The sequence below is a fragment of the Crinia signifera genome, chromosome 3 (assembly GCF_055691185.1).
Source record: "Crinia signifera chromosome 3, ASM5569118v1, whole genome shotgun sequence".
Classification (NCBI taxonomy): domain Eukaryota; kingdom Metazoa; phylum Chordata; class Amphibia; order Anura; family Myobatrachidae; genus Crinia; species Crinia signifera.
This window is the reverse complement of record NC_139219.1, coordinates 70895565-70922221: the sequence shown is the minus strand read 5'-3', so window position 1 is coordinate 70922221 and position 26657 is coordinate 70895565. Positions and strand designations below refer to the sequence as shown.

The window sequence follows — 26657 nt, the reverse complement described above, 5'->3', positions numbered from 1 at the left end:
ATCGGTGATGGTGTACAAAACTGAATTAAGCCCATTGCCAACAAGCTGTGAGATATATAATTTCAATCGAGATGTCACCAACATGAGTAATGGCAGCCTTAAAGTGCACACATTGCCCACAGGGTGAAAGCACCATTGTGCAGGCTTCATCAACACCCCGTAGAGGCAGCCTTCTAAAGTGTATGTGCCTTAGTGACTGCAGTGCCTCCTGCTTTATTTTGGATATTGGTTCAGGCCACAAAGTAGCTTCTCTATGATAGGTGGTGGACCATAAAGCTGGAATACACACCCTTTCTTGTCAAGAGCTTCCACATCCTCCACTCTCATTCCAAAGATAAACAGATTTTCCTCTCCTGCCTCCTCTGCCATTTCCACATTGGCCCCATCCATTGTACCAATGGTAAGAGCACCATTCAGCATAAACTTCATGTTCCCAGTGCCAGAAGCCTCAGTGCCAGCGGTGGAGATCTGCTGAGATAGGTCAGCTGCGGGGATCACTGCAAGACACAAGTGTAACTCATGGTGGGATCGCTAAGATTAGTCACAAATGTATACACAACCTTTTATTGAGCAAAAAAACTGATGCAAACAAAGAAATGGCAGCCATTGTCAGGTCTGCAGAGCTGGCACAGACTGCAGTATACACAGAGGCCCTTATTCAGATCTGATCGCAGTACAAATTTTTTCTCAAAATGGGCAAAACCATGTGTGCTGCAGGTGGGGCAGATGTAACATTTAGGTTCATGTAATCCAGAACTCCTCACAAAAATGCAAGCAAATTACTTAGCTCCACCACTGAGTCTTTTCAAATGTGTCACCTGTGCACCTGCCGGGTGACCTGGGAAATGTGAACGCTTTGTGGTCCTTAGGACCAAGTTTGAGAACCAATGATCTAGAGTTTGGATACATCCAACAATAAGAAGCAGCCAACCTACCTTTCTCTGCTAGAGACACACGATAGTTCTCCAGGTATATAACCTTTAGTCTGTCCCCAACTACTGGATCATTGTTCACAATATTTGCAACAGATGTAATTAATTTGATTATCATTTTCGCCATATGATAGCCGGGAGCTGCCTGCAAAGCAATAGACAATGGTTTAATCACAATACTGGATTAATGCAACCATTGCCTAAACTGGGAAGAACAGAAATGTTTGCTTTTAAGGTTTCAATTACTTTTGATGCTTCGTATAACTTCATACATTTCCCCACAGAGTGCATATTGATGACTGAAAAGAATAAATGCATAAATTACCTTTCCTCCAATCATAACTGTTCTTGGCACAAATGTTCTGGAAGGATCTTTTTTGATCCCTGAAAAAATGGCAGGGTGTTAAAAAAAAAAAGAACAGACACATAAACACACACACATACACTTACAATAACAACACATATAGTAGAGTCAGGTTGATACATACCCTATATTGGCCAATGTGGTATTATTATTTTTACTATGGTTTTAACTAATAATTAGTTAAACAATGAAATCATTGAAAAACAGAAAGATGACATGCTATTGGGAAACTATAAGTCCCATCATGCTTCACCAGCTCATCTGTAAGAGGTTATACAAGGACTTGCAGGTTTCCCAACAAAGGGAGAGCCACAGGATAGCCAGGTCTGGAATCAGTTATTGAGACCCGTAGGTACCATGCTACCAGGTGTTCACTGTTACATCAGAGCATCATATAAGAGGTGACATCTTCACATAAGGAGGCAGCCATTCTATAGGCTCAAGCAGTATGCAGCTCAAAAAATGGCTGCTTCCATTGTGTATATGAGACACATTGTGATTGCCACCTTTATGTGATACTTGAGGACACTGACAATGATCCCCAGTGCTGTGCCAATCTCAGCACATCGCCACACAGTTTATGGAAACAGTGTTTGTGCCTGCACACAGCACAGATCCAAGTACGGGAACGTGGGTATAAGGCCTTCTGCATATGAAATGGCAAAGCTGGGGGTTTTGTCCAGAGAATGGCGGATGCCAAGTTTTCTTTTAGCAGAATATAAATATTCACAGTCAATGTGGTTCTCAATGACCTGCGGGAGCGCGCATTATTTGCCATTTGCTGTGTACACACTGGGCGATAATTAGAACGATATCCTTCAGAAAGGCCACAATGAGCTATATCTGTTAATATATCGTTTCTATATCACAATTGTAGATCTTTCACTAGGGCGAGTGTGCCACAATGCCGTGCTATGGACGTTAGACAAACCCCACGGCTTCTCACCAATAGGTAAATGTTGTCTCATCCTGCCAGTGTAATGGGATCTAGGTGATAGGTCAGCAATGTATATGATGTAACCAATACGATCGTCATGCACCGGGTCCACAGTGACAAAATGTCAACGTGCACTAGATCTACACAAGTAAATGGTCAACACATGAAAAGGTCGACATGAGTTTTTCATGTTTTCCCATTTTTTAACTTTTTCATAATATAATATCCACACGGACTCCGACTGGGAATGCTAAAGTGACCCAAGGAATGGCAAGGGTACATGCAACACTAATAAGGGGTCCATTTGCTGGTTACGGTATATTACATCTACAATGTATAGGTCTACAGTCAAAAGGTCGACCCCTATTGGTCGACAGGGTCAAATCGTCGACAGTCACAAGGTTGACATGGTCAAAAGGCTGACAGGGTCAAAAGGTCGACAGTCGCAAGGTTGACATGGTCAAAAGGTCAACATGGTCACAAGGTTGGCATTTAAAAGGTTAACATGACTCTTTCAGATTTTTTTGGGGTGTCTATGTCAACATAGGTCGGTATGGACACAGTCTAATTGTACCGAGTCCCCTATGCTTCGGATGGTAGGGTATGAAATACCGCCTGTCGACACATGTTGGCTCAAAAAAAAACTCATGTTGACCTTTTTCATGTCAAACATTTTCCATGTCAACCTTTTGACCATCTCGACATTCTGACCATGTTAACCTTTTGGCTGACTACTTTTTGACCGTGTCGACATTTTGACTGTCGACCAATAGTTGTCGACCTTTTGACTGTCCATCTAGACACTGTAGATCGAATTACTGCATTGATTCACAATACACTCAGTTAATCTGATCTGTAGGAGCATTTGTAATTCTTCTTATGTTAACTATAGCCAAGAATGGGCCAGATAGTCAGTGCTGGAGGATAGTATCAGATAGCCAGTGCTGGAGGATAGTATCAGATAGCCAGTGCTGGAGGATAGTATCAGATAGTCAGTGCTGGCGGATAGTATCAGATAGCCAGTGCTGGAGGATAGTATCAGATAGCCAGTGCTGGCGGATAGTATCAGATAGCCAGTGCTGGCGGATAGTATCAGATAGCCAGTGCTGGCGGATAGTATCAGATAGCCAGTGCTAGCGGATAGTATCAGATAGCCAGTGCTGGCGGATAGTATCAGATAGTCAGTGCTGGCGGATAGTATCAGATAGCCAGTGCTGGCGGATAGTATCAGATAGCCAGTGCTGGCGGATAGTATCAGATAGCCAGTGCTGGCGGATAGTATCAGATAGCCAGTGCTGGCAGATAGTATCAGATAGCCAGTGCTGGCGGATAGTATCAGATAGTCAGTGCTGGCGGATAGTATCAGATAGTCAGTGCTGGCGGATAGTATCAGATAGCCAGTGCTGGCGGATAGTATCAGATAGTCAGTGCTGGCGGATAGTATCAGATAGTCAGTGCTGGCGGATAGTATCAGATAGTCAGTGCTGGCGGATAGTATCAGATAGTCAGTGCTGGCGGATAGTATCAGATAGCCAGTGCTGGCGGATAGTATCAGGTAGTCAGTGCTGGCGGATAGTATCAGATAGTCAGTGCTGGCGGATAGTATCAGATAGTCAGTGCTGGCGGATAGCAGGATACTTACGGTTGTACAAGTTAATGATGTGTAAACAATTTAGGATTTGCCTTTTATATTCATGGATTCTTTTCACTTGTAAGTCAAACAAGGAAGATGGGTTGATTTTAACTTTGTATTCCTTCTCCAAGTAAGCAGCGAACTTCAGCTTGTTCTCCTGGCATGGACAAAGAAACGGTATTAGAGGACAAACACCACTTCAAAGGCAAACAAACAAGATACTTATACCACTTTTACACCAAAATCCCTGGTCAGACTCTGGTCTTCGAACACGGGAGTATCCAGGGTCGGACCCAGCTTCATACCCAGCTTCATACCCCATTTACACAGCACTTCGACCCAGGTCTGTGCTGTTTACACTGAACCTGGGACAGCCCTGCTTTTCTCTATGGATGCCAGGGATTCCATGCTCGTTGCCAGGGAGATTACATGCCCATTACCATAGGGTGCTAATGGGCCACAAAAGTGTACATTTTATTCCCCCTTCCCACAGGGTGCTGAGTATCCTCAAGCCAATACACCAATTGTAATATACTGGGGAAAGACGTGGTTAATGTCCAATATCAGTCAAGCAATAAAACAGTGACTGCTGCAGGGATAACACTGAGAGGAAAGGGGGGGCTGCTGCAAATCTGGGGGTGTCAATAGTTTTCCCCCGTAGTTTAGGGGGAACACTATGTATGCAGGTACAGTGACACGGTGCCTGGCCAGTGGGGAAAGTGCACAGCGCAGAGCATGGGGGGAGGGGGGGGGAATGGGTGCTGCAGGAGCGTGCACTTGGTAGCCGGCCCCCAAGAACTGACAGCTGCTTTTTACAGCGTGGTCAGCTCTTCCAGGTCCCCCACCCACTACGCTGAATCGCCGTTTAGGCTTAGAAGCGTGTCAGGCTGTCAGCACTGCGGGGGGCAGCTCTCCAGAGCAGATGGGAGCAAAGAACCTGTGCCCCACTCCTTACTTACAGCGTACGGCTGGAGTTGGCTGGCTGTGTTCAGTGGCTGCCCAGCGCTGTCTCCCTGCTCTGCCGCCAGCCTCCACCAGGGACCACAAGGCCTCCCGCCTCTGATATCACTTCTAACTGTCACTGCAAGTACCTCCCCCTGCCCCCTGATTGGGCAGCGGCTACTCGGCTGCAGCCCCCCTGACTGCCCGTTCTGCTTGTATGTCCCAACCCGTACAGGGACCATTTACACCGGCCTCTACAAGGGTCCTAACCGTGTTCTACCCAGGTCAGGACCTGGGTAGAGGACCCGTGTAAATGGACACAGGTTGACCCCATTTACACCGCCACTGATCCGGGTCTGACCCACTGCTGACCCGTATTTTTCGGGGTTGTAAAAGGGGTATTATTTACTTGTGACAGAGCATAAAACAAATGCACTCTTCTTGCTGTTAAGGTGCGTACACACTAGACAATATTGTAAGCGATATGTGCAACAACAACATGTAGTAAGGACATCTTCATGTATATTGTCCAGTGTGTACGCAACACTCTGGGGACAGAGGGGGTTATTCTAATTGCTTCGGTCCTCTGTGCAGGACCGATGTTGCGCGTTTGCGCATTTCTGCGCATGTGCAGGGTGCGTGCACCCACAGCGAACTTTCAGTTTGCCGGGTGCACGCACCCTAGATGGTGTGAAGGGGGTGGTGAAGGGCAGGGGGCGCTGGGCTGCCCTATTACCATATGGGAACACCCAGCGTTCCATGGGCATTCCCATGAGAACGCTGGGCGTTTTCGGGCTAATGAGGCCGTGACAGGCATATGGGGGGGGGAGGCAGCTGACATCACCGGATGTCAGCTGTCCGCCCTGTCCTTGCACAGGTCACTCTGAACTGCGTGCATGGGAGAAATCATTCAATGGGCGGCGACCATCGAATGATTTCTCCCCGCCTGCGAATGGATGGGGGGGGGGGGCTGATGGACTTGCAAATCTGTGAATTTCGCAGCCTTGCGAGCCAATCAGAATAAGGCCCAGAGTCCATTCCTCATATGATCATATGCAGCCCATAAACCCAAGTAATGTCATTTCTTTTACCATCATCCCTGTGGTATTCCGTCGTTAGGTCGACAGCACTAAGGTTGACATGCATTGGGTTGACCAGTGAAGTTCAACATGAGCCAAGGTCGACACTTGGGTAGGTCGACACAAGCATTAGTTCAAAACATCGACATGGGGTTTTTCTTTTTTTTCTGAGCCAACATGTGCCGTCTGGTGGTATTTCATGCACTACCAACCACTAGGGAATGGTAGGAGAATAAAATAGTGCAGCAAGCCATGCGAGGGGACTTATACGGTGTCCATGTCGACATTCCACCAAAAAAAAGAGTGAAAACCCCCATGTCGGCCATTTGACTGTCGGCAGAATGCTTTTGTCGACAGCATGTCGAACTAAGCCCATGACTACCTTCCCATGTGTCAACTTGGCTCATGTCGTCCTTCAGTGGTTGATCCAATGCATGTCGACCTTAGTGCTGTCCACCCTTTGACCCCTACCCTACCTAGTGATGCCTGTGAATACACCAGTGCTTACTGCTCTTCCCCAGCACCTAGATCAGTAGTAAACCTGCTGTATTTCTCTGTGCCGTTCCTGCACTTTTGTGATACTTCTCTGCAAAGGAAATAAGGAAATAATGGCCACTTATAAGACAGCTGAAAATGCCATATTGTCCCCCACCGTGGAGCATTTGTCTCTGGTTGCATAATCATGACTGTACTGTCATAGACAGACGCGAGTCAGTTATAGCTCTGTAAACCCAACCTCCTTGTGCTGCAATAGAGGTGACTGACCCCTCAGGCATACCCTCTGCATCCAAACATCATACCGTACACCTGGTATGGTGTGTCCAGAGCACAGTTACCTGCTTGACTTTAGCGATATCATGCACAAAGCTCTCATCATCTACAAAGTCCAACAGTTTCTTCAGCTGGCTCAAGTCAGTGACAAAGTCCTCACCAATTTTCTGTAAAGAGAACAAAACACTCAGCTACAGGATAGGCAGACATACTTCTTGCTGCATCTCCACTTTACAGTTGACATCATTGTGCTTGTATATAAATACATTACTCTAGCAAATATATGTGTAGTTTGAGAATTATGAAGCCTATTAAAACCATTACAGCCTCATGTTTATGTGAATTACTTTGTCTTTTAGTTTTTATTCATAGTCTCACCACTAGGGGGCTGCATGACAGCATTTTACCTCAGCAATAATATCAGCTAGGCCTGGGTTGCACAGCATCAGCCATCGCCTTGGAGTGATGCCATTTGTCTTGTTCTGAAATTTATTTGGCTCTTGGTCGTAGAAATCCTTAAATCTGTAACACAACACATTTTATAATGAAAGACTTGTCAGCAGGAATTCCTGATTGAAGCGCCAATGTGAGGAAAAATAGATTATAACAAAATAAAAGATTCAAGCGAGTTACATGAGAAAATCAGTATTAACAACCGGGCATGTTCAGTCTCTCTGGGTTATGGTTTGGTCATATTACTCAGAAACATCTTATATTACATATAGAACACCAACATTATTATCATGGTGTAGCTGCCATCTACCTACACATGGTGGAAGTACTGTTATAGATACAGAGGCTGAGTATCCTGCCTACCTACACATGGTGGAAGTACTGTAATAGATATACAGGCTGAGTATGCTACCTACCCACACATGGTGGAAGTACTGTAATAGATATAGACGCTGAGGGTGCTGCCTACCTACACATGGTGGAAGTACTGTAATAGATATACAGGCTGAGTATGCTACCTACCTACAAACAATGGAAGTACCGTAATAGATATAGACGCTGAGGGTGCTGCCTACCTACACATGTTTGAAGTACTGTACTAGATATACAGGCTGAGGATGCATCCTACCTACACACGTTGGAAGTACTGTAAAAGATATACAGGCTGAGGATACTGCCTCCCTACACAAGATGGAATTACTGTAATACATATACAGGCTAAGGATGCTGTATATCCACACAAGGTGGAAGCACTGTAATGGATATACAGGCTGAGGATGCTGCCTACCTACACATGGTGGAAGCACTGTAATAGATATACAGGCTGAGGATGCTGCATATCCACACAAGGTAGAAGTACTGTCATAGATATACAGGCTGAGGATACTGCCTACCTACACATGGTGAAAGTACTGTAATAGATGTACAGGCTGAGGATACTGCCTACCTATACAAGGTCTAAATGCTGAAATGAATATGCAGGCTGATTATATAGCATACCTCCACACGGTGGTAGTACTGTAATAGATATACAGGCTGAGGATGCTGCCTACCTACTGTGGAAGTCTAGGTACACACACGCCATTTTGTGATAGTATGGCCGCCATTTTGGTTCGCAGAGTTGCGCAAATAAAGTTTCCATACCCGAGTATGCGTGACAATGTGGACCGGAAGAGTAGACATACTATCACATATAAATTCATAATAAACACACTTACACGAAATGAAATATAGTTAAAAGGTTTAGAACGCCACACATAGCTTAGTTAGCCCTGCACACACCTGTCTATATCGTGTTTAGTACCGTTCCGTTCAGCTCATTATGCGAAGTATTCCGGTCATTGCGAATATTTCGCAATGTACACTGCCCGATAGTTATGGACATATTCCATATTCCAGAGACAGTTTCTGTTGAAAGTAGTTAACAAAGGAAACTAGATAAAACCGGTTCTTATCCTTGCTGACGCCGAAACCACCAAACAAAGGACTCTTAAAGTTCACTCCCCTGCACCTGGTCAGACCAGGTACAACGTCTAACCCCCAATCACAGTGGACCGGACATATGATCTCTGGCCAATGAGAATGGCCTTTGACCTCCCCCTTCTGACCCTATAAGATAGGCGACCCAGAGCAGCCAGGGTCTCTTCGGCACAACTACCTTCCCTGGACCTTCCTACCGGACTATCGCTCATTCCTGAACGATAGTGAGCTCTGACCGGACTGCGCTTCGCATACTAGATGACCACGGTAAACGGTTGCATTTTCACGGTATTTTAAAGTATTGTTGGCTGGTTGTGTTTTGTGTTATTGCCTTCTTTCCCCTTAGCAGAGTTTGTTAGTTATTCATTGTTAGTATATTGTATCACTTGTTATACCTGTTTATTCTTATTTCTGTAACCCCCTTTTTGTCCATTAGGGACTTTAATACAACCTTTTATATGGAGTTCTAACCTCCTTACTTCTATTCAGTGGTCGTGTCTGGTTATTCGCATAATAGCGATAAGGTACATTGCGGACTCTGTCCTTTAAAGTATATTCGCAGAAGTAGAGACAAAGTCCTGCGAAGGGATCTCTTATCAAGGTATTAGTTCTTAAGTGTATAACATACAATTAAAAGGTACGCTACGCTGCGCTACGTTTTGTTCGCACGTAGCTAGGTATAAAGGGTAAGCAGGTTACGGACACATTACGTAGCCTGCGCTTTCCACTTATTGTCTCCCTGGTCATATCATATCAGCATTAACAATTGGGGGCATCGTCCGGTCGTTTCACATTCCAGAACTCAGTACCAGGCGTGCGGCCCGACCTATACCAGCAAAAGGGTGGAGGTATTATCCATTGCTGGATAGGCCAGGTCCGCGGCGGTGCGGGGCTCGGGAAGTGCTAGCGTTGAAACCCGGGGCACAATAAGTGAAAGCCACGTGTTTAAAAGCATATATTAAGTGTGTAGTAAACTGTACTTCTGCCTGCCACAAGTAGTTTAACGGGGTATAGTGTCTTGAGTTGCTTGTTCATTACAGTATATGTACCACGTGCGATAAGGTTCGCACACGTGGAATCTGTGTTTATTATAGTACATAGAGGATCCCCTCTGTGCAAAACTATAATTGTTTATTGTTAGTTACCGCAAAAACAGGGACTCCGCCACGTGGCGACAAGTCCTGGGCCTTTTGCAGTAACGTAAAGCGTCTATTGTGTATTACGCAAGGTGCGCGCGCACGTGCCCACATCGGGAAAGTTTCGCATCTTTGTACGTGATTTACGGATTAAGTGCGGGATTTATTTCGCATCTTGGTACGTAAATCTCGGACAGAGTTAAGGGACTTATTCCACATTTAGACGCAATTACTGCGTATAGCGAAACCCGAGCGCAACCTTGCAAATACACTATAGAACACGTGGGTGGCCGATTCATCGGCGGCCTGTGAACAAACACACGTACACACGTGGATGTTCATTGGTACTGCACACGCAGCACACATAGGAATTAAGAAGTGAACAGTATTAAACCACTAGCTTTATTTAAACAGTATAGTAATATACTGCGAATGAAGCGGTGATTAATAAAAGAAAATAAGTTTTTCTTTTTGTTCATTTTCTCATAAGCAAGCAACTCAAGCATTATTTTAATAGATTCCTATAGCTTATTATAAGGGATTTATACCTGCATAAGAATCTAGTGAAAAGCTACCGGCCTGGGAAAATTTTCTGTACAGAAATATTTCAAAAATAAGCATAAGACCTAGGTGTAACTAGCGCCCAGTGTGAAAAATAACTGAGGCGAACGGGTGTGTGACGGCACGACTCAGCGCAGTGTAGTCCAGTGTAGGACAGTCCAGTTAGGACCCGGGTTCACGTGACGACGTGCCCATAGGAACTGCCCCTTCAGTGGAATTAATTCCGCTAGGAGGGTACAAGAAGATATATCGGAACGCACTTGTTTCCGATTAGCTACTTTAGAAATCCGATTTTTGGGGGTATAGGAAAGCAAGTTTGTTATACCCTGAAAAAAATTGTGCCGCATCAAGCAAGTTGGCTAGAAGTTCGCTGCTAGTTGAAAGACTTGGTGATTGAGTAACATTACCTCGCATTGTGGGCTCTTCGCTTGATTGCGTTGAAGTGTCGCTGTGTGGAGAAGTGAGTGGTTGGGGAGCTCTCAGATAAGTAATCACCCACCGATTATCTATTAAGCTGTGAACGTTTATTCCTGTAACTATGGGTAATAACGGGTCACGCTGTGATAACGTGCAGGATAGGGAGGAAGCAAGCCGGCCAAGAGGATCGGCTGCTTTTATTATGTGCAGGAAGCACGGTGAACTCGCAGTTGTTTACCAAAATAAATGGAGAAAAATGACACAAGGCAGCAAGCTAGAATTTCCCAGTGTTGGTAGCTTCGATCCAGAAATCTTATCGGCAGTAAAAGATGAAATATGCCTACTCTCCAGTCGTAAGGAGAGAGTGAAGCATATAAATATTCTTAAATTGTGGCAGAAGGAAGGACAGGAACAATGGGGAACCAGAGGTCTGGCAATACCTGATGCAATCAGCCACAATAAAAATGCAAATGCAACCGCTGCCACACTAGAATCAGCTCCCCCACCCCCATATGTGCCGAAGGGGTTAATGTCTCATAAGAAAGACCTAAGTAATCATGTACCTGTTACTAACTTGTACCCTGTTTTATCCCCTTACAAGGAAACCCGAGAGGAAAACGAGCAGCTGTTGGCACTGGCCGTCTCTCATGCAATTAATATGATTGAGGGAAAAGCTCAACCCGCTGTTGAGGCCCCAGCACAGGAGGAGGAGACGGCTGATGCCAACAGCATAGTATTGGACTCAGGTAATGATGCACCACACAGCACAGACACAAATGACTCCCAAGCAGGTCCCAGTAATGCGGATGTGGTACAAACATACCCTGTACGCACACTGGAGGTTCCCTATGGTAAGGCAGACAGAGAGGGTGTGATACCTACCAGAAAGATGACCATGCTGAACCCATGGACACGGTTAGAGCTGCGGTCCATCATTACAGATTTCCCTGATCCTAGGAAAAATCTGGCTCTGTGCCGGAAATTTGTAAGGGATCTGGGAAACTCTGATGAGCCCACCAACAAGGATTGGAGAATCATGTTGAGGGCCTGTCTCCCCACTCACATTGACATCCCGAAATTCATTCAGGATAGTGGATTGAAAGTGGACAAGGAGATAAATGATGAGATCAACCAGGAAAATATACGCCTGATTAACGTACAGTTAGGAGTGTATTTTCCTGCAGCAGTGGAATATAGCAAGATATTCACTATCAAACAACAAGATGGTGAAGTAGCTAGCGAATATTTCAACCGGGGTTTGATGGCGGTATCAAAGTACACTGGTGTCTCCGAGCCTAAGGACGACCCCCACCTGAGGGAGCTGATTGTCTCTGTGCTGGTGGAAGGGCTTAGCGAAAACCTGAGAACCAGAGTCCAAACTTCTTTCCCAAATTGGCGGGGAATGACAGTGGATGCCCTACGGGAATCTGCTGTGGACCACGACCGCAACATTAAAAAGCGCAAGGAACTGCAAACTGAGAAACTGATGATGGTTAGCATCCAAGCCCTTACTAATGCCCCAAACAAAGTTGCATACCAACAACGAAACACCAGGGACACAGGCAGAAAGCCCATTATTTGCTACAACTGCAATAAGGAGGGACATATGGCAGCACAATGTAGGTCAGGAAACCCAAGGAGTTACCAAACACATAGGCGAGAATGGGAATCTCACAAAGGTGAGACACGGAGATACCCAGCCCCTAGACAATGGGAGGAGACAGACAGGTCACGCAACATGCCTCCTCCCCATCTGATGGCTGACACTGTGCTAAGGGCAACCCAGGTCAGATCATAGGAAACAGGTCATACCTGTATCCTACAGCCAGTTAGACTAACACAACACCTTGGAGAGGAACCTCAGGTGAAGGTTGATATAGCTGGAGTAAGACAAACCTTTTTGGTTGATACAGGGGCGGCCAGATCTGTTCTCAACACTCCTCTTCACTTGGGTTTCACTAACCAATCAGTAGCGGCAATTGGGGTAACAGGAAAAATACAACATTACCCACTGACGAAACCAGCGGAGATTACAATCGGGCCTCTGCATACCAAACACTCTTTTCTGTTGGCTGCAGCGGCCCCGACTAACCTCCTGGGTAGAGATTTACTTTGCAAAATGGGATGTGTCATCTATTGCACCCCCGATGGGGTATTTCTGGACACTCCTAGAAATCTTACACAAGAAGTGCAAGATATGCTGGATAGTCCTCAGAGGCTAATGTTGTATTCCACTGTTGTAGAATCAAATCCATCTAGGGTAGCTGAAATTACAGCACAAATACCGAGTTCCCTTTGGACTAAAGATGGACAGGATGCTGGGCTGATGGCAAATGTAGCTCCAGTAGAAATCCGCTTAAAAGAAGGCAGGATAGCCCCAAAAATACCGCAATACCCTTTAAAACCTGAAGTTGAGCTAGGAATATTTCCAGTGATCCAACGATTGCTCCAACAGGAAATCCTAGTTAGAACTTCCAGCACGGCCAATAGTCCCATTTTTCCTGTGAAAAAGAGCGGGGGGAGGGGCTACAGACTAGTGCAGGATTTGAGAGGGGTAAACAAGGTAGTTGAGAGCCAATTCCCCGTAGTGCCAAACCCAGCTGTCATCCTCATGCAAATCCCACCTCACTGTACCCATTTCACAGTCATTGACTTGTGTTCAGCATTTTTCTCCGTCCCTTTGCATCCTGACAGCCAGTATCTGTTCGCCTTTACTTACAGAGGAGTACAGTATACCTGGACACGACTCCCCCAAGGGTTCATAGACAGCCCCAGCATCTTCTCCCAGGCCTTGCATGATTGTCTGCAATCCTTTAAACCCATGAGCGGTTCGATACTGATACAATATGTCGACGACTTATTGTTGTGTTCTGAGTCACTGGAGTCATCAGTGGATGACACTAGACACCTACTGATGCATCTCTCAGAGACAGGACATAAAGTATCAAAGGATAAGCTGCAATTATGCCAGACCAGGGTTAAGTATCTGGGTCACTGCCTTACCCAAGGGCTGAGACACCTCACCGACGACAGAATCCAAGCGATTCAGAACATGGTACTGCCACAGACCCAACATCAGATCCGTACGTTCTTAGGCATGTGTGGATACTGTCGCAATTGGATCCCAGGATTCTCTATTCTGGCATTACCACTGCAAGAGATGGTTTCCTCAACTAAGCCTGATCGGGTCTCTCATACTGAGGAATCTGAGCTGGCTTTCGAGGAACTAAAGGTGAGCCTAACAAAGGCCCCAGCACTGGGAATGCCAGATTATGGGAAACCCTTTGAACTGTACGGAACTGAATCAGGTGGGTGTGCGGCAGGAGTGCTTGTACAAAAACATGGTGATGCCAACCGACCAATAGCGTACTACAGTGGCCAGCTGGACACAGTAGCACGCTCACTCCCAACTTGCTTACGAAGTGTGGCTGCAATAGCACAACTAGTAAGTAAGAGTGAGGACGTAGTGCTGGGACACGATTTAACTGTTCATGCTCCCCATGCTGTCTCTGCTCTCCTAAATTCTGCCCAAACACGTCATGTGTCCTCAGCACGGTTCACTAAGTGGGAACTGGCGCTGATGGCCCCAGTAAATATTACCATCAAAAGATGCAACACACTAAACCCAGCCACATTTCTTCCTCATGTGCCCTCCAAGGCACAAAGGGTGGAGGGTGATGGAAATGTTGCTGAATATGGTAAAGCAGAGCTTAGTGAGAGTGAGGACAAACATGATTGCATGACCTACCTGAATCAGACCTTCACAGCACGTCCTGACATAAGCGACAGCCCATTAAGTGAGGTAGACATAACCTTATTCACAGATGGTAGCTGTCATAGACAGACGGAGACAGGAGAGCTTTGCACAGGCTACGCGGTAGTAGATGGAGAAGGTATTGTGGAAGCTGAACCCTTAGGACCACCTCACTCAGCGCAAGTAGCGGAACTGGTGGCACTGACCAGAGCATGTGAACTGGCTAAAGGGAAATCAGTGAACATATATACCGACTCCAGATATGCTTTCGGAGTAGTCCATGATTTTGGAGCCCTATGGCGCCTCCGAAATTTCATGACGGCGGCTGGCACACCAGTGGCGCATGCGACGTACATTAGGAGACTTCTGGGAGCTATCCAGCTTCCAGACAGAGTGGCTGTTATCAAGTGCAAAGCTCACACATCAGAGAAAGACCCGGTGTCACTTGGTAACAGCCGCGCTGATGAGGCGGCGAAAAGGGCCGCATGCCCTGTAAATATTTTCACCCATCCCACCAACCTTTGTACACTGAACATGGTATCCACATCCAAACTGATAGACATGCAGAATTTGTGTTCCCCACAGGAAAGAGCAGTATGGAAGTCGAAGGGATGTGGCCAAGAGTCCACCGGACTTTGGAGAGATGGACAGGGGAAACCAGTGGCCCCCAGAGCATACCTTCCTAGTCTAGCCGAGGCGGCCCATGGGCTGACACATCTTGGGAAGGAAGGTATGTGCAAGCTGGTAAAGGCCTACTGGTGTGCACCAGGGTTCGCTTCTCAAGCAGGTAGAGTGGCAATGTCATGCCTCACCTGTTTGAGGAAGAACGTTGGAAAAGCCATCCCAACAGAGCCATCCCACATCCCTCCTACAGAAGGCCCTTTCCAGGTAATACAAATCGACTTCATACAGTTACCACCCTGTAGAAATTTGAAATATGTATTGGTTTGTGTTGACATGTTTTCCAGCTGGGTGGAGGCTTTTCCCGCTGCCTCCAACACTGCTACCTTTACAGCAAAGAAAATATGTCAGGAGTTTGTCTGTAGATATGGTATCCCAAAGGTCATTGAGAGTGACAGAGGCACTCATTTCACAGGAGAGGTCTTCCAAATCATGTGTAAACTCCTGGGGATTAATAGTAAACTTCATACTCCATATCGTCCCCAAGCGAGCGCCAAAGTTGAGAGAATGAATGGTACTATTAAGAACAAATTGGGTAAAGTTATGGCTGAAACAGGGTTGTTATGGCCAGAGGCACTGCCTATTGTGTTGTATAGCATTAGGACCACTCCCAGGACTCCGCTCAACCTGTCCCCCTTCGAGATACTGTTTGGTCGGCAGCCACACATCATGATAGACCCACAGGATGATCTAAAATGTAATAATGAGCTAACTGTACAGTATATCCTAAAGCTAAACAAACAGCTAAGGGAGCAACAAAAGCAGCTGAATTTTCTGAACCCTGATATGCCTACCGAGAATTGTCATAATCTTAAACCAGGAGACTTTGTTATGATCCGAAATTTCTTACGCTCAGGTTGTTTGATAGACCGTTGGGAAGGACCGTACCAAGTTTTGTTGACCAGCACTACATCGATTAAAGTCGCAGAGAGAGAGACTTGGATACATTCGTCCCACTGCAAGAAAGCCAGTAACCCAGAATCCCAGTGTGCAGAGAGCGAGAGAGAAGAAGTGTCGCTAGAAGCATTGTTTCGGGAACACTGAGAAGCAGCCAAGGTCGAGCAACCTGAGCGAACAAAGGTCTAAGAGCAGAGCAAAATAAAAGTCTCCTGGGTAGAGATGATGGAAGGACTCCAAGCAAAAGGTTCACAGTTATGCATATATGTCTTTGTTTTCTTTCTGTGTTCTTTCTTTCATCCAAAAATACTTGGTGGCTGCCACATTCTAGAGCGATCGGAGCGGAGTCCTGACAGTGTAATAATGGACCCAGATATGGGTGAGGTAGAATCCCTAAACCAGCTTGACACTTTGCCCATGACAGGAGAAGGTAAAAGGTATGAGGAAAACGTAGTTCAAGGGCTATGTGATGATTTATTGTCTGGTGAGTACTGTGTCTGTAGGTATTGTCAACCTAAAATGGAAGAAGGATGCATCCAGCGATGTCAGTCGACCAGTAAGGCAACTACCGGCCAACATCCTTTGAGTGATTACCACTCATTAGTGGGTAAGGTTTTAAACCAAACAGAATGCTGGGTGTGTTCTCAAGTATTACATAAAAGGAGTAGTGTAGGCCTAGTCCCATACCCGCTTAATATTTCAGAGATAAGCGTATTAAATAAGGGGAGGCCATTGGATAAGAGATACCTGTATACCAGGTCCCCTAGTCTTAGATTACACCCATACCAAGTGGATAAATCCCTGGTATGTATGAACTTCTCAAGTTCCAGAACAATTGGTACTTGGGAAGTGACATGGCAAAACCAGACAATAACTTACTCCCAGCGTCCAGATGGAGAGCCCATAGATAAAGAATTATTGTTAAAAATCCGAACCAGTGGAAGACACTATAAATATGTTTACACGGTGAAGAAAAGTAAAATGATGGCCGGCAGAGTATCAGCCGGCTACTGTAATATGACCCTACAGCCAGAAACATGTGAGGAACGAGTCAGGGAGCAGGGGACGGGGATGTTCTTATGGATAATGTGTGACAAGATAATGAAATACTCTGTCCCTTATTTTCTCCCTGACGATGTTTATTATATTTGTGGTAGAAGGGCGTACAAATGGCTCTCCATGAACTACGTTGGTATTTGTTATCTAGGCAGAGTGTTACCGGAAGTGATGACCCTCACACACGATGAGATGATGAACGTACACAGAGGTATTTCTCCTCCTTACACTCATACCCATTATGACCAAATCCATAAAAGGGATTTAACAATAAGAAAAGAACCCCTAGCTTCTGAAATGATACACGAGTCGTTCGGTATCCAATTCCTCATTGCATTAGATATCACCCATACCGCCAGAGGAGTTATCAATTTTAAGTATATACAAGCATTAGCAAGCTTGATAGATAACATCACTGAGATTTATGATGACACCTTTAGATACACTGGGAAGGAGTTACAAGCGTATAAAAGAGAGCTAGTTCAACATCGAATGGTGTTGAACTATCTGACAGCGATGACAGGAGGATATTGTGTCACCCTCTCTACACAGTTTGGGGTGAAATGTTGTACATACATCACCAACAATACTGAAGACCCAGAAGAAATCATCGATCACCGGATGGATGAGATTCTTCAGCTTAAATGGGAATTTAGAAGGGAACATAATATCAGCCTGGCAGAAATAGGTAACAAAGTTAGCGAATGGACCTCCTGGTTGAATCCAATGCACTGGTTCTCTGGTTTAGGAGAATGGGCGCAGGGGATCATAGCTAGCATAGGAAAACTCCTTCTCTGTATCGGTGGTGCCATCATAGTCTTTGTGCTATTGTTCAAATGTTTAAAGGTGGTGACCCGGGGAAAGGCAAAACGTACCGAAATCATGAGTGTAAGAACGAGAGATACAGAGGAAGACCAGGGTTTGGTATATGACCCTAAAATCGAAACCACCTCCCTTTAAAGAAACCATATTTGTAAACGTGTATATGTTGTAACCGCCCCTGTTTTTATTTTTATCCCAAAATTGTACATTATCCTTCGTGACCCTGAGTAGATTGTTCGATAAATGCGGCCCATCGTTTATCCATGATCCTGGATCGGCCGAGAGCAGATGGTTTACTCCCCTTATATGTTTATTTCATGTATCCCAATTTCTCTGTTTGGATTATGAATTTCTGTATTGTCGTGTGAAATGTTTTGTAATGTAACAGTTTTATATTTACTGTTAAAGGGTGGACTGTGGAAGTCTAGGTACACACACGCCATTTTGTGATAGTATGGCCGCCATTTTGGTTCGCAGAGTTGCGCAAATAAAGTTTCCATACCCGAGTATGCGTGACAATGTGGACCGGAAGAGTAGACATACTATCACATATAAATTCATAATAAACACACTTACACGAAATGAAATATAGTTAAAAGGTTTAGAACGCCACACATAGCTTAGTTAGCCCTGCACACACCTGTCTATATCGTGTTTAGTACCGTTCCGTTCAGCTCATTATGCGAAGTATTCCGGTCATTGCGAATATTTCGCAATGTACACTGCCCGATAGTTATGGACATATTCCATATTCCAGAGACAGTTTCTGTTGAAAGTAGTTAACAAAGGAAACTAGATAAAACCGGTTCTTATCCTTGCTGACGCCGAAACCACCAAACAAAGGACTCTTAAAGTTCACTCCCCTGCACCTGGTCAGACCAGGTACAACGTCTAACCCCCAATCACAGTGGACCGGACATATGATCTCTGGCCAATGAGAATGGCCTTTGACCTCCCCCTTCTGACCCTATAAGATAGGCGACCCAGAGCAGCCAGGGTCTCTTCGGCACAACTACCTTCCCTGGACCTTCCTACCGGACTATCGCTCATTCCTGAACGATAGTGAGCTCTGACCGGACTGCGCTTCGCATACTAGATGACCACGGTAAACGGTTGCATTTTCACGGTATTTTAAAGTATTGTTGGCTGGTTGTGTTTTGTGTTATTGCCTTCTTTCCCCTTAGCAGAGTTTGTTAGTTATTCATTGTTAGTATATTGTATCACTTGTTATACCTGTTTATTCTTATTTCTGTAACCCCCTTTTTGTCCATTAGGGACTTTAATACAACCTTTTATATGGAGTTCTAACCTCCTTACTTCTATTCAGTGGTCGTGTCTGGTTATTCGCATAATAGCGATAAGGTACATTGCGGACTCTGTCCTTTAAAGTATATTCGCAGAAGTAGAGACAAAGTCCTGCGAAGGGATCTCTTATCAAGGTATTAGTTCTTAAGTGTATAACATACAATTAAAAGGTACGCTACGCTGCGCTACGTTTTGTTCGCACGTAGCTAGGTATAAAGGGTAAGCAGGTTACGGACACATTACGTAGCCTGCGCTTTCCACTTATTGTCTCCCTGGTCATATCATATCAGCATTAACACTACACATGGTGGAAGTAGTGTAATAGATAAACAGGCTGAGGATGCTGCCTATCTACACTTGGTGGAAGTACTGTAATAGATATACAGGCTGATTATATTGCCTACCTACACATGGTGGAAGTACTGTAATAGATATACAGGCTGAGGATGCTGCCTACCTACACATGGTGGAACTACTGTAATAGATATACAGGCTGATTATATTGCCACCTACATATGGTGGAAGTACTGTAATAGGTTGGTGTAATGGTTAGCAGTATTACCTCACAGCACTGAGGTCATGGTTTGATCCCACCATGCCTTTAACTGTGTGGAGTTGTATATTCTTCCCGTACCTGTGTGGGTTTCTTCCGGGTACTCCGATTTCCTCCCACAATCCAACTACTGGTAGGCTTATTGGGTCCCAAAAAAATTAACCCTAGAATGTCTCTGTGTGCATATATATGTGGTAGGGGTTATAGATTGTAAGCTCCACTGGGGCAAAGACTGATATGAATGATCAAATATTCTCTCTGTAAAGCACTGCGGAATATGTGTGCGCTATATAAGAAACTGTGAATTAATTAATTAATCAATAAATAGATATACAGGCTGAGGATGATGCCCACCCTACACATGGTGGAAGTGCTGTAATAGATATACAGGCTGATTATATTGCCACCTACACATGGTGGAGGTACTGTAATAGATATACAGGCTGAGGATGCTGCCTACCTACACACGGTGGAAGTACTGTAATGGATATACAGGCTGAGGATGCTGCCTACCTACACACGGTGGAAGTACTGTAATAGATATACAGGCTGAGGATGCTGCCTACCTACACATGGTGGAGGTACTGTAATAGATATACAGGCTGAGGATGCTGCCTACCTACACATGGTGGAGGTACTGTAATAGATATACAGGCTGAGGATGCTGCCTACCTACACATGGTGGAAGTACTGTAATAGATATACAGGCTGAGGATGCTGCCTGACTACACATGGTGGAGGTACTGTAATAGATATACAGGCTGAGGATGATGCCCACCCTACACATGGTGGAAGTACTGTAATAGATATACAGGCTGAGGATGCTGCCTGACTACACATGGTGGAGGTACTGTAATAGATATACAGGCTGAGGATGATGCCCACCCTACACATGGTGGAAGTGCTGTAATAGATATACAGGCTGATTATATTGCCACCTACACATGGTGGAGGTACTGTAATAGATATACAGGCTGAGGATGCTGCCTACCTACACACGGTGGAAGTACTGTAATGGATATACAGGCTGAGGATGCTGCCTACCTACACACGGTGGAAGTACTCTAATAGATATACAGGCTGAGGATGCTGCCTACCTACACACGGTGGAGGTACTGTAATAGATATACAGGCTGAGGATGCTGCCTACCTACACATGGTGGAGGTACTGTAATAGATATACAGGCTGAGGATGCTGCCTACCTACACATGGTGGAAGTACTGTAATAGATATACAGGCTGAGGATGCTGCCTGACTACACATGGTGGAGGTACTGTAATAGATATACAGGCTGATTATATTGCCTACCTACACACGGTGGAGGTACTGTAATAGATATACAGGCTGAGGATGCTGCCTACCTACACATGGTAGAGGTACTGTAATAGATATACAGGCTGAGGATGCTGCCTACCTACACATGGTGGAAGTACTGTAATAGATATACAGGCTGAGGATGCTGCCTGACTACACATGGTGGAGGTACTGTAATAGATATACAGGCTGAGGATGCTGCCTACCTACACACGGTGGAAGTACTGTAATAGATATACAGGCTGAGGATGCTGCCTACCTACACACGGTGGATGTACTGTAATAGATATACAGGCTGAGGATGTTGCCTGACTACACATGGTGGAAGCACTGTAATAGATATACAGGCTGAGGATGCTGCCTACCTACACATGGTGGAGGTACTGTAATAGATATACAGACTGAGGATGCTGCCTACCTACACACGGTGGAGGTACTGTAATAGATATACAGGCTGAGGATGCTGCCTACCTACACACGGTGGAGGTACTGTAATAGATATACAGGCTGAGGATGCTGCCTACCTACACACGGTGGAAGTACTGTAATAGATATACAGGCTGAGGATGCTGCCTACCTACACATGGTGGAAGTACTGTAATAGATATACAGGCTGAGGATGCTGCCTACCTACATATGAGTGTACAGCCATCATGGCAGTGTTATAAGCTGTGGATAGCCCACTATTGACCTATATAATTAATGGGTTATACACTTATTAAGAGGGCTGACCATGTTTAAAAAATATTAATACTCCAAATGGTGAGGCATCTGCTCATCTCACAAGTACTCACACTGAATTCTTCACAATCTCTGAGTGGATCCTCGCCACGCCATTGACAGCATGAGATCCAATCACACACAGATGAGCCATATTTATCCTTTTACAATCCCCTTCCTCAATGACGGACATCCTGCGCAGACGATCCATATCACCAGGATACATGGCTGCCACTTCCTGTAAATGCCCAGGGAGATGTACAGTTATATACACAGGTCTGGTGTTAGACACACTGACACGGTTCTCAGATGGGCCACCACCCAGGACATGCCACTTGCTCAGCTGCCGGGTGACTATATATTCACTGCCAGGCTCCAACAGAGCAGTGTTCTTCTGCAACCCAGCCCGTGACCTTCCACACAGCATGGCTCATTGGTCATGCAAGTCGTCTTGCCGCCCAGTGCTGCTTATACCTGTCCTCCTCCCTGCCGCCTCGCAGGGCTCACGTGCTGAGGAGAAAACTTCTTACTCACTTACACAGGTTGTGGCCAGTGCTCCTTTTATTTAGTTCAGTTCTGTGTGGTAGAATTACTATGGGAAATTACATGTTCCATTACTATGGGGATTACAAAGTGTATGGTGGAATATTGGTGGGGGGGGGCAATGTGTAGAAATGACTATGGGAGCAGTGTGTGTTGGAATTACTGGGGGGGGGGGCAATGTGTGATATTACTATGGGGGATAGTGTGTACAGCTTGGCACAGCACTAAGCAGGGACAGGCATCCATGGCATATCAACCATGTCCAGCAAACTCATGCTGTATCAGCCACATACCAGCTGTATGCGCTCTCACGTGTACTTTCCACTTTTATTTTACACAAAGTAAGAACCCAAGCTAAATAAAGGAAATACAGTGTGATTTTTATAGAACAAAAAAGTATTCATATCTGTAGTTCCTACTAATAGCATCCCCCTTCCATACATGTATATAATATGAGCTCTTACGTCTAGATGTTTCTGATTGATTGCATAGATAATCTCCAGATGACGAGGCAGCAGCTTCTCAAACAGGTGAACTGGCCAGCGCTCCAGAGCCTCAGGTAGCACCGTGTGGTTGGTATACGCACAGGTCCTCTTTGTTACGTCCCAGGCCTGAAGGGATGAGCACAGATTATGGTTACATTCAATAAAACTGAAGAACTGGTACATTGTATCCTGGTGACAATAACTGCTGCTGTCTTGGAATATACTGTATATATATTGTACTTGATACAGATGTGTCCATGTACATCTTGCGTTAAACAGCATCTACTTCCTGCTGTGCCCACAGTGATTGCACTCACCCAGTATCAGTACCGGTTCAGTGTTCTTCATTTCCCGGAAATACAGATTCTTCAGGGGTTCACAAACTTTCTCCATAAAATAGACTACATTAAGGGCCTGATTTTGATTTGCACACAGATCTGATCATTGGGCCTAACTAAGACTTTGCCTGCGATCAAAAAGTCACTACCCACACAGAAAGAATAACCGCCCCACGCATTTGCAGATCCATTCACAAAACCTGAACCATCTCTATCTTTGTAAATCTAGGGATCCACTAATCTGATAAAGAAACATGCTGGAAGTGGTCATCGCTGACATCAGCGCCCCCCCCCCCCCCCCCCCCCCCACACACACACACACCTGCATTTCCCCAAACACACCTTGAAATGCCATCTTTCTGCCCTAAACGCTGGATTCTTGTCAATCAAAACTGGTGACTTCTAAGCGACTGCTATGCTACGGATATTTATTTGCGAATATCAGCCGTGCATGTGCAGTCGTTCCATAATCAAACAGATTGCAAACTCTCTAACTAGCGATCCACGCTGACCAGATCTAGGGTAATTTGCCCATCTTTCTCTGTTCCTGAAATATGTTTCTGAGTATTAACTAGGCGGCCACAAAGCAAACAGATGCAAGAGAACCATCTTGCAGGAGTGTGGAGGATATGTAGCCAGAGTTACAGCCTATTCAGAGATGTGCCTGTGTCACACAGATCTCTATGGGGTAGGTGTAAGTACCAATAGTACCTGACTCTTACTGTATAAACATATTCAGGGTAGAACAGTCTCTCTTGTACTGTCTGGTGACATACCTTGTCCCATTCCATCGATTCCACATCTACTAGAATCCTCATAAGCTCAGGAATGGCCAGTGCGGGATGAGTGTCATTTAGCTGGATGGCAACCTGCGGGTACAGAGGTAAATCAGACAGGTTGTAGTTTTGGGAACTATATGAAATATGTAGTCAAATTTGCTGACATTCTTAATGTCGACACGGTAATGCTGATTTTGTCTAAATGCCGACATTCATAATGTCAACTTGACGCATTACTATAGAATGAACTGATCAGCTTTATGGCAAGGCTGCGGTTAGGATTACAAAGAATTGCCAACGTTTGCACTGTATACATGCATAATGTTGATGTGTTGAACATGTCATCATGTCAATATTGATCAGGTGATGTTGACATGGCAACTGTCGACTTTTAATGCCTATTGACAATCCTCATGAATGTCAATCTGGTGTACTAAATCCATATAAAATATTTCTTAGGCCAGGTACACACTAGCGCAATGTTGGCACGACAGATCACCTACATCAGGCCGTGTGTACCAGTGATCTGCGTGTTCCTGCGGGTCGCTAGGGGCATCTTCCGGTCAGCCCTGAAGGAACACCTCTTGCGACCTAGTGCTTTGTCCTTCTGATGTATATGACCAGTCTCCGCTGGTCTGTATAGGCGGGCAGGAGTTCATACGGACAGGCGGCGCTTAAAGCATACGCAAAGCTGCGAATTTCACAGCTTTGCATGTGGACCACAATGACCTCCTTAATCCAACTACTTAAGCTAGGAAAAACGAATGGGCCCAATCTTCTGTACTGTCCGGCACTAATTTACCTTATCTGGGAATGTGTCGAAGCAGGTTCTAACTGGGTCCCGGCATCCAAACTTGGAAGACTTGAATCGCCTGATGATGTCTTGCAGGGTGGCAGCTACAACAAAGTACTCCTGCTTCAGCCGCAACTCCTTACCTTCAAAGAACTGTGGTGAGGACGCGGGGAGAGAGAAGAGATGCCTTTTATTATTCTATATACATTTCCAGGTCAGATTAGCACCAGTCCTGCCCTGAGTAAAGTCAGAAGTTACAGCTCGTAGAACATTCCCTGTGTGGGATTTCTATGATGGTGCTAAGACTTACATTATCATTGGGGTACAGAACTCGGGAGATATTTTCAGCCAGATTTCTATCCAGTACAGCTTCTATGTAATCACCAACATTAACTGTAACAGAGAGAGGCAGACGCCATTGAGGGGAGATATATCATTTATGATGGGGTTTCACAATACTTTCCATTATATATTTCATTATATCTATTATGATTGGGAGTTATTTTATCCACGGAAGGGCAACGAGGGTTATTCAGACCTGATCGCTGTTGCGCCAATTTGCACAGTGACCAATTATAGCATACATATTTATCACAGTACACATGTGCAATGCAAAACAGCAACAAAAATCATTGTTTTTTTTTTAATCACAGGATTGCCAGTGTTTTACTGACAGGGAGCCGGCATTTGGGGGAGATAACCGGCTAGTTTACGTGTCAAGGAAAATGCAGGCGTGCCCAGGCATATTCAGGGAGGGTGTGACATCAGCTCCGGCCTTGATCAGCCTGTTTCTATCGCACAGGCAGAGTAGGTTCTGGGTTACGCACTGACTGGGAAAATCATTGGATGGCGAGTGAGTTGCGCATGGATTTGAAGCTTGCCGCTATTGTGTGTTTTTTGCAAGCCAATCACATACTTGCACATGGCGGGTGGTGACTATCTGATCGCAGGGCTCTGCAATTTCTCTGTTGAGTAACTACTTGACAATGTTGTGCAGAGAGGGTCCTTGGTAGATGTGATCATAATGAAAGGATTAGAAGAGGGATAATATCATGCATTATCCTGATAATAATGTATACATTCTCTCCACATACTTCGTAAACGGTATTGCCAATTCCACTGAGGTAAGTGAGCGCTGGGCATTTATTTACATCCCAATGTCAGTCGGTGATTTGTAGAGGAAGCCTTGTCTGAGGCTTTACCTCAGATGGGTGGTTCTGTGTCATTTTAAAAATGTAGTTCCGCGGTAGCCTAAATGGTCTCATAAGCTTAGACGTGAGAAAAAGGTTATTCTTTTAAAAATATTGATTCAAAATCTAATTTCAGTTTAAATAACGTTCATTAAGGATTGCAAGTCAAATAAAACTACAGTAAAATACAATTGATTTGCAATAAAAAATGTGTCAGTCGAACTGCATTCATTGCATTCATTACGCTAATGAGCCACACACATTTTCAGTCACTAATTCCCCTCTTGCATGCGCAGTGCACATGGTACACATCCGCAGTCATTCGATATTCACTCGATCTAGAAATTCTGTAATTAGCGATTCCTGCAGAATTAGGCCCAGTGCCCATAGTTTAAGGTTAGAATTAGAGGCAGCCTCATACAGTATTTCCCAGGGCATTTTTTCCTTAGTAATCTGTAATTTACAATGACTAATTGCCAGCGCACAGACAGTTTATGCACGTACATAAACAGGAATACTAGGAACAGGGCCGGCTCTACCATTAGGCAGCTTTAGGCATCTGCCTAGGGCGCCGGGATCTGGGGGGGCGGCACCAAGTATGCAAATAAAAAAATCAAGGATGTCTATGAGGATCCTTGTTTTGCTTACTGCAGGTGGCGACTGTGGAACTTCTAAGACCTCACCTCCATACTTTCCCTTGAGACATACTTTCCTACTTTGCT

General features: G+C 45.1%; 1 protein-coding gene across 1 annotated transcript in view; it reads right to left on the bottom strand.

Moving 5' to 3' along the window:
- Nucleotides 1-26657, bottom strand: part of PYGB (glycogen phosphorylase B) — an 80721-nt gene that overhangs the window by 4975 nt on the left and 49089 nt on the right. The window contains exons 7-17 of the mRNA XM_083175966.1: nt 25056-25138; nt 24755-24898; nt 23950-24042; nt 22815-22961; nt 21882-22045; nt 7066-7180; nt 6724-6825; nt 3876-4023; nt 1258-1316; nt 936-1077; nt 290-497 (exon numbers count right to left, since the gene is read on the bottom strand). Of these exons, the coding sequence (XP_083032092.1) occupies nt 290-497; nt 936-1077; nt 1258-1316; nt 3876-4023; nt 6724-6825; nt 7066-7180; nt 21882-22045; nt 22815-22961; nt 23950-24042; nt 24755-24898; nt 25056-25138 (1405 nt within the window). The remainder of the gene's footprint in view (nt 1-289; nt 498-935; nt 1078-1257; nt 1317-3875; nt 4024-6723; nt 6826-7065; nt 7181-21881; nt 22046-22814; nt 22962-23949; nt 24043-24754; nt 24899-25055; nt 25139-26657) is intronic.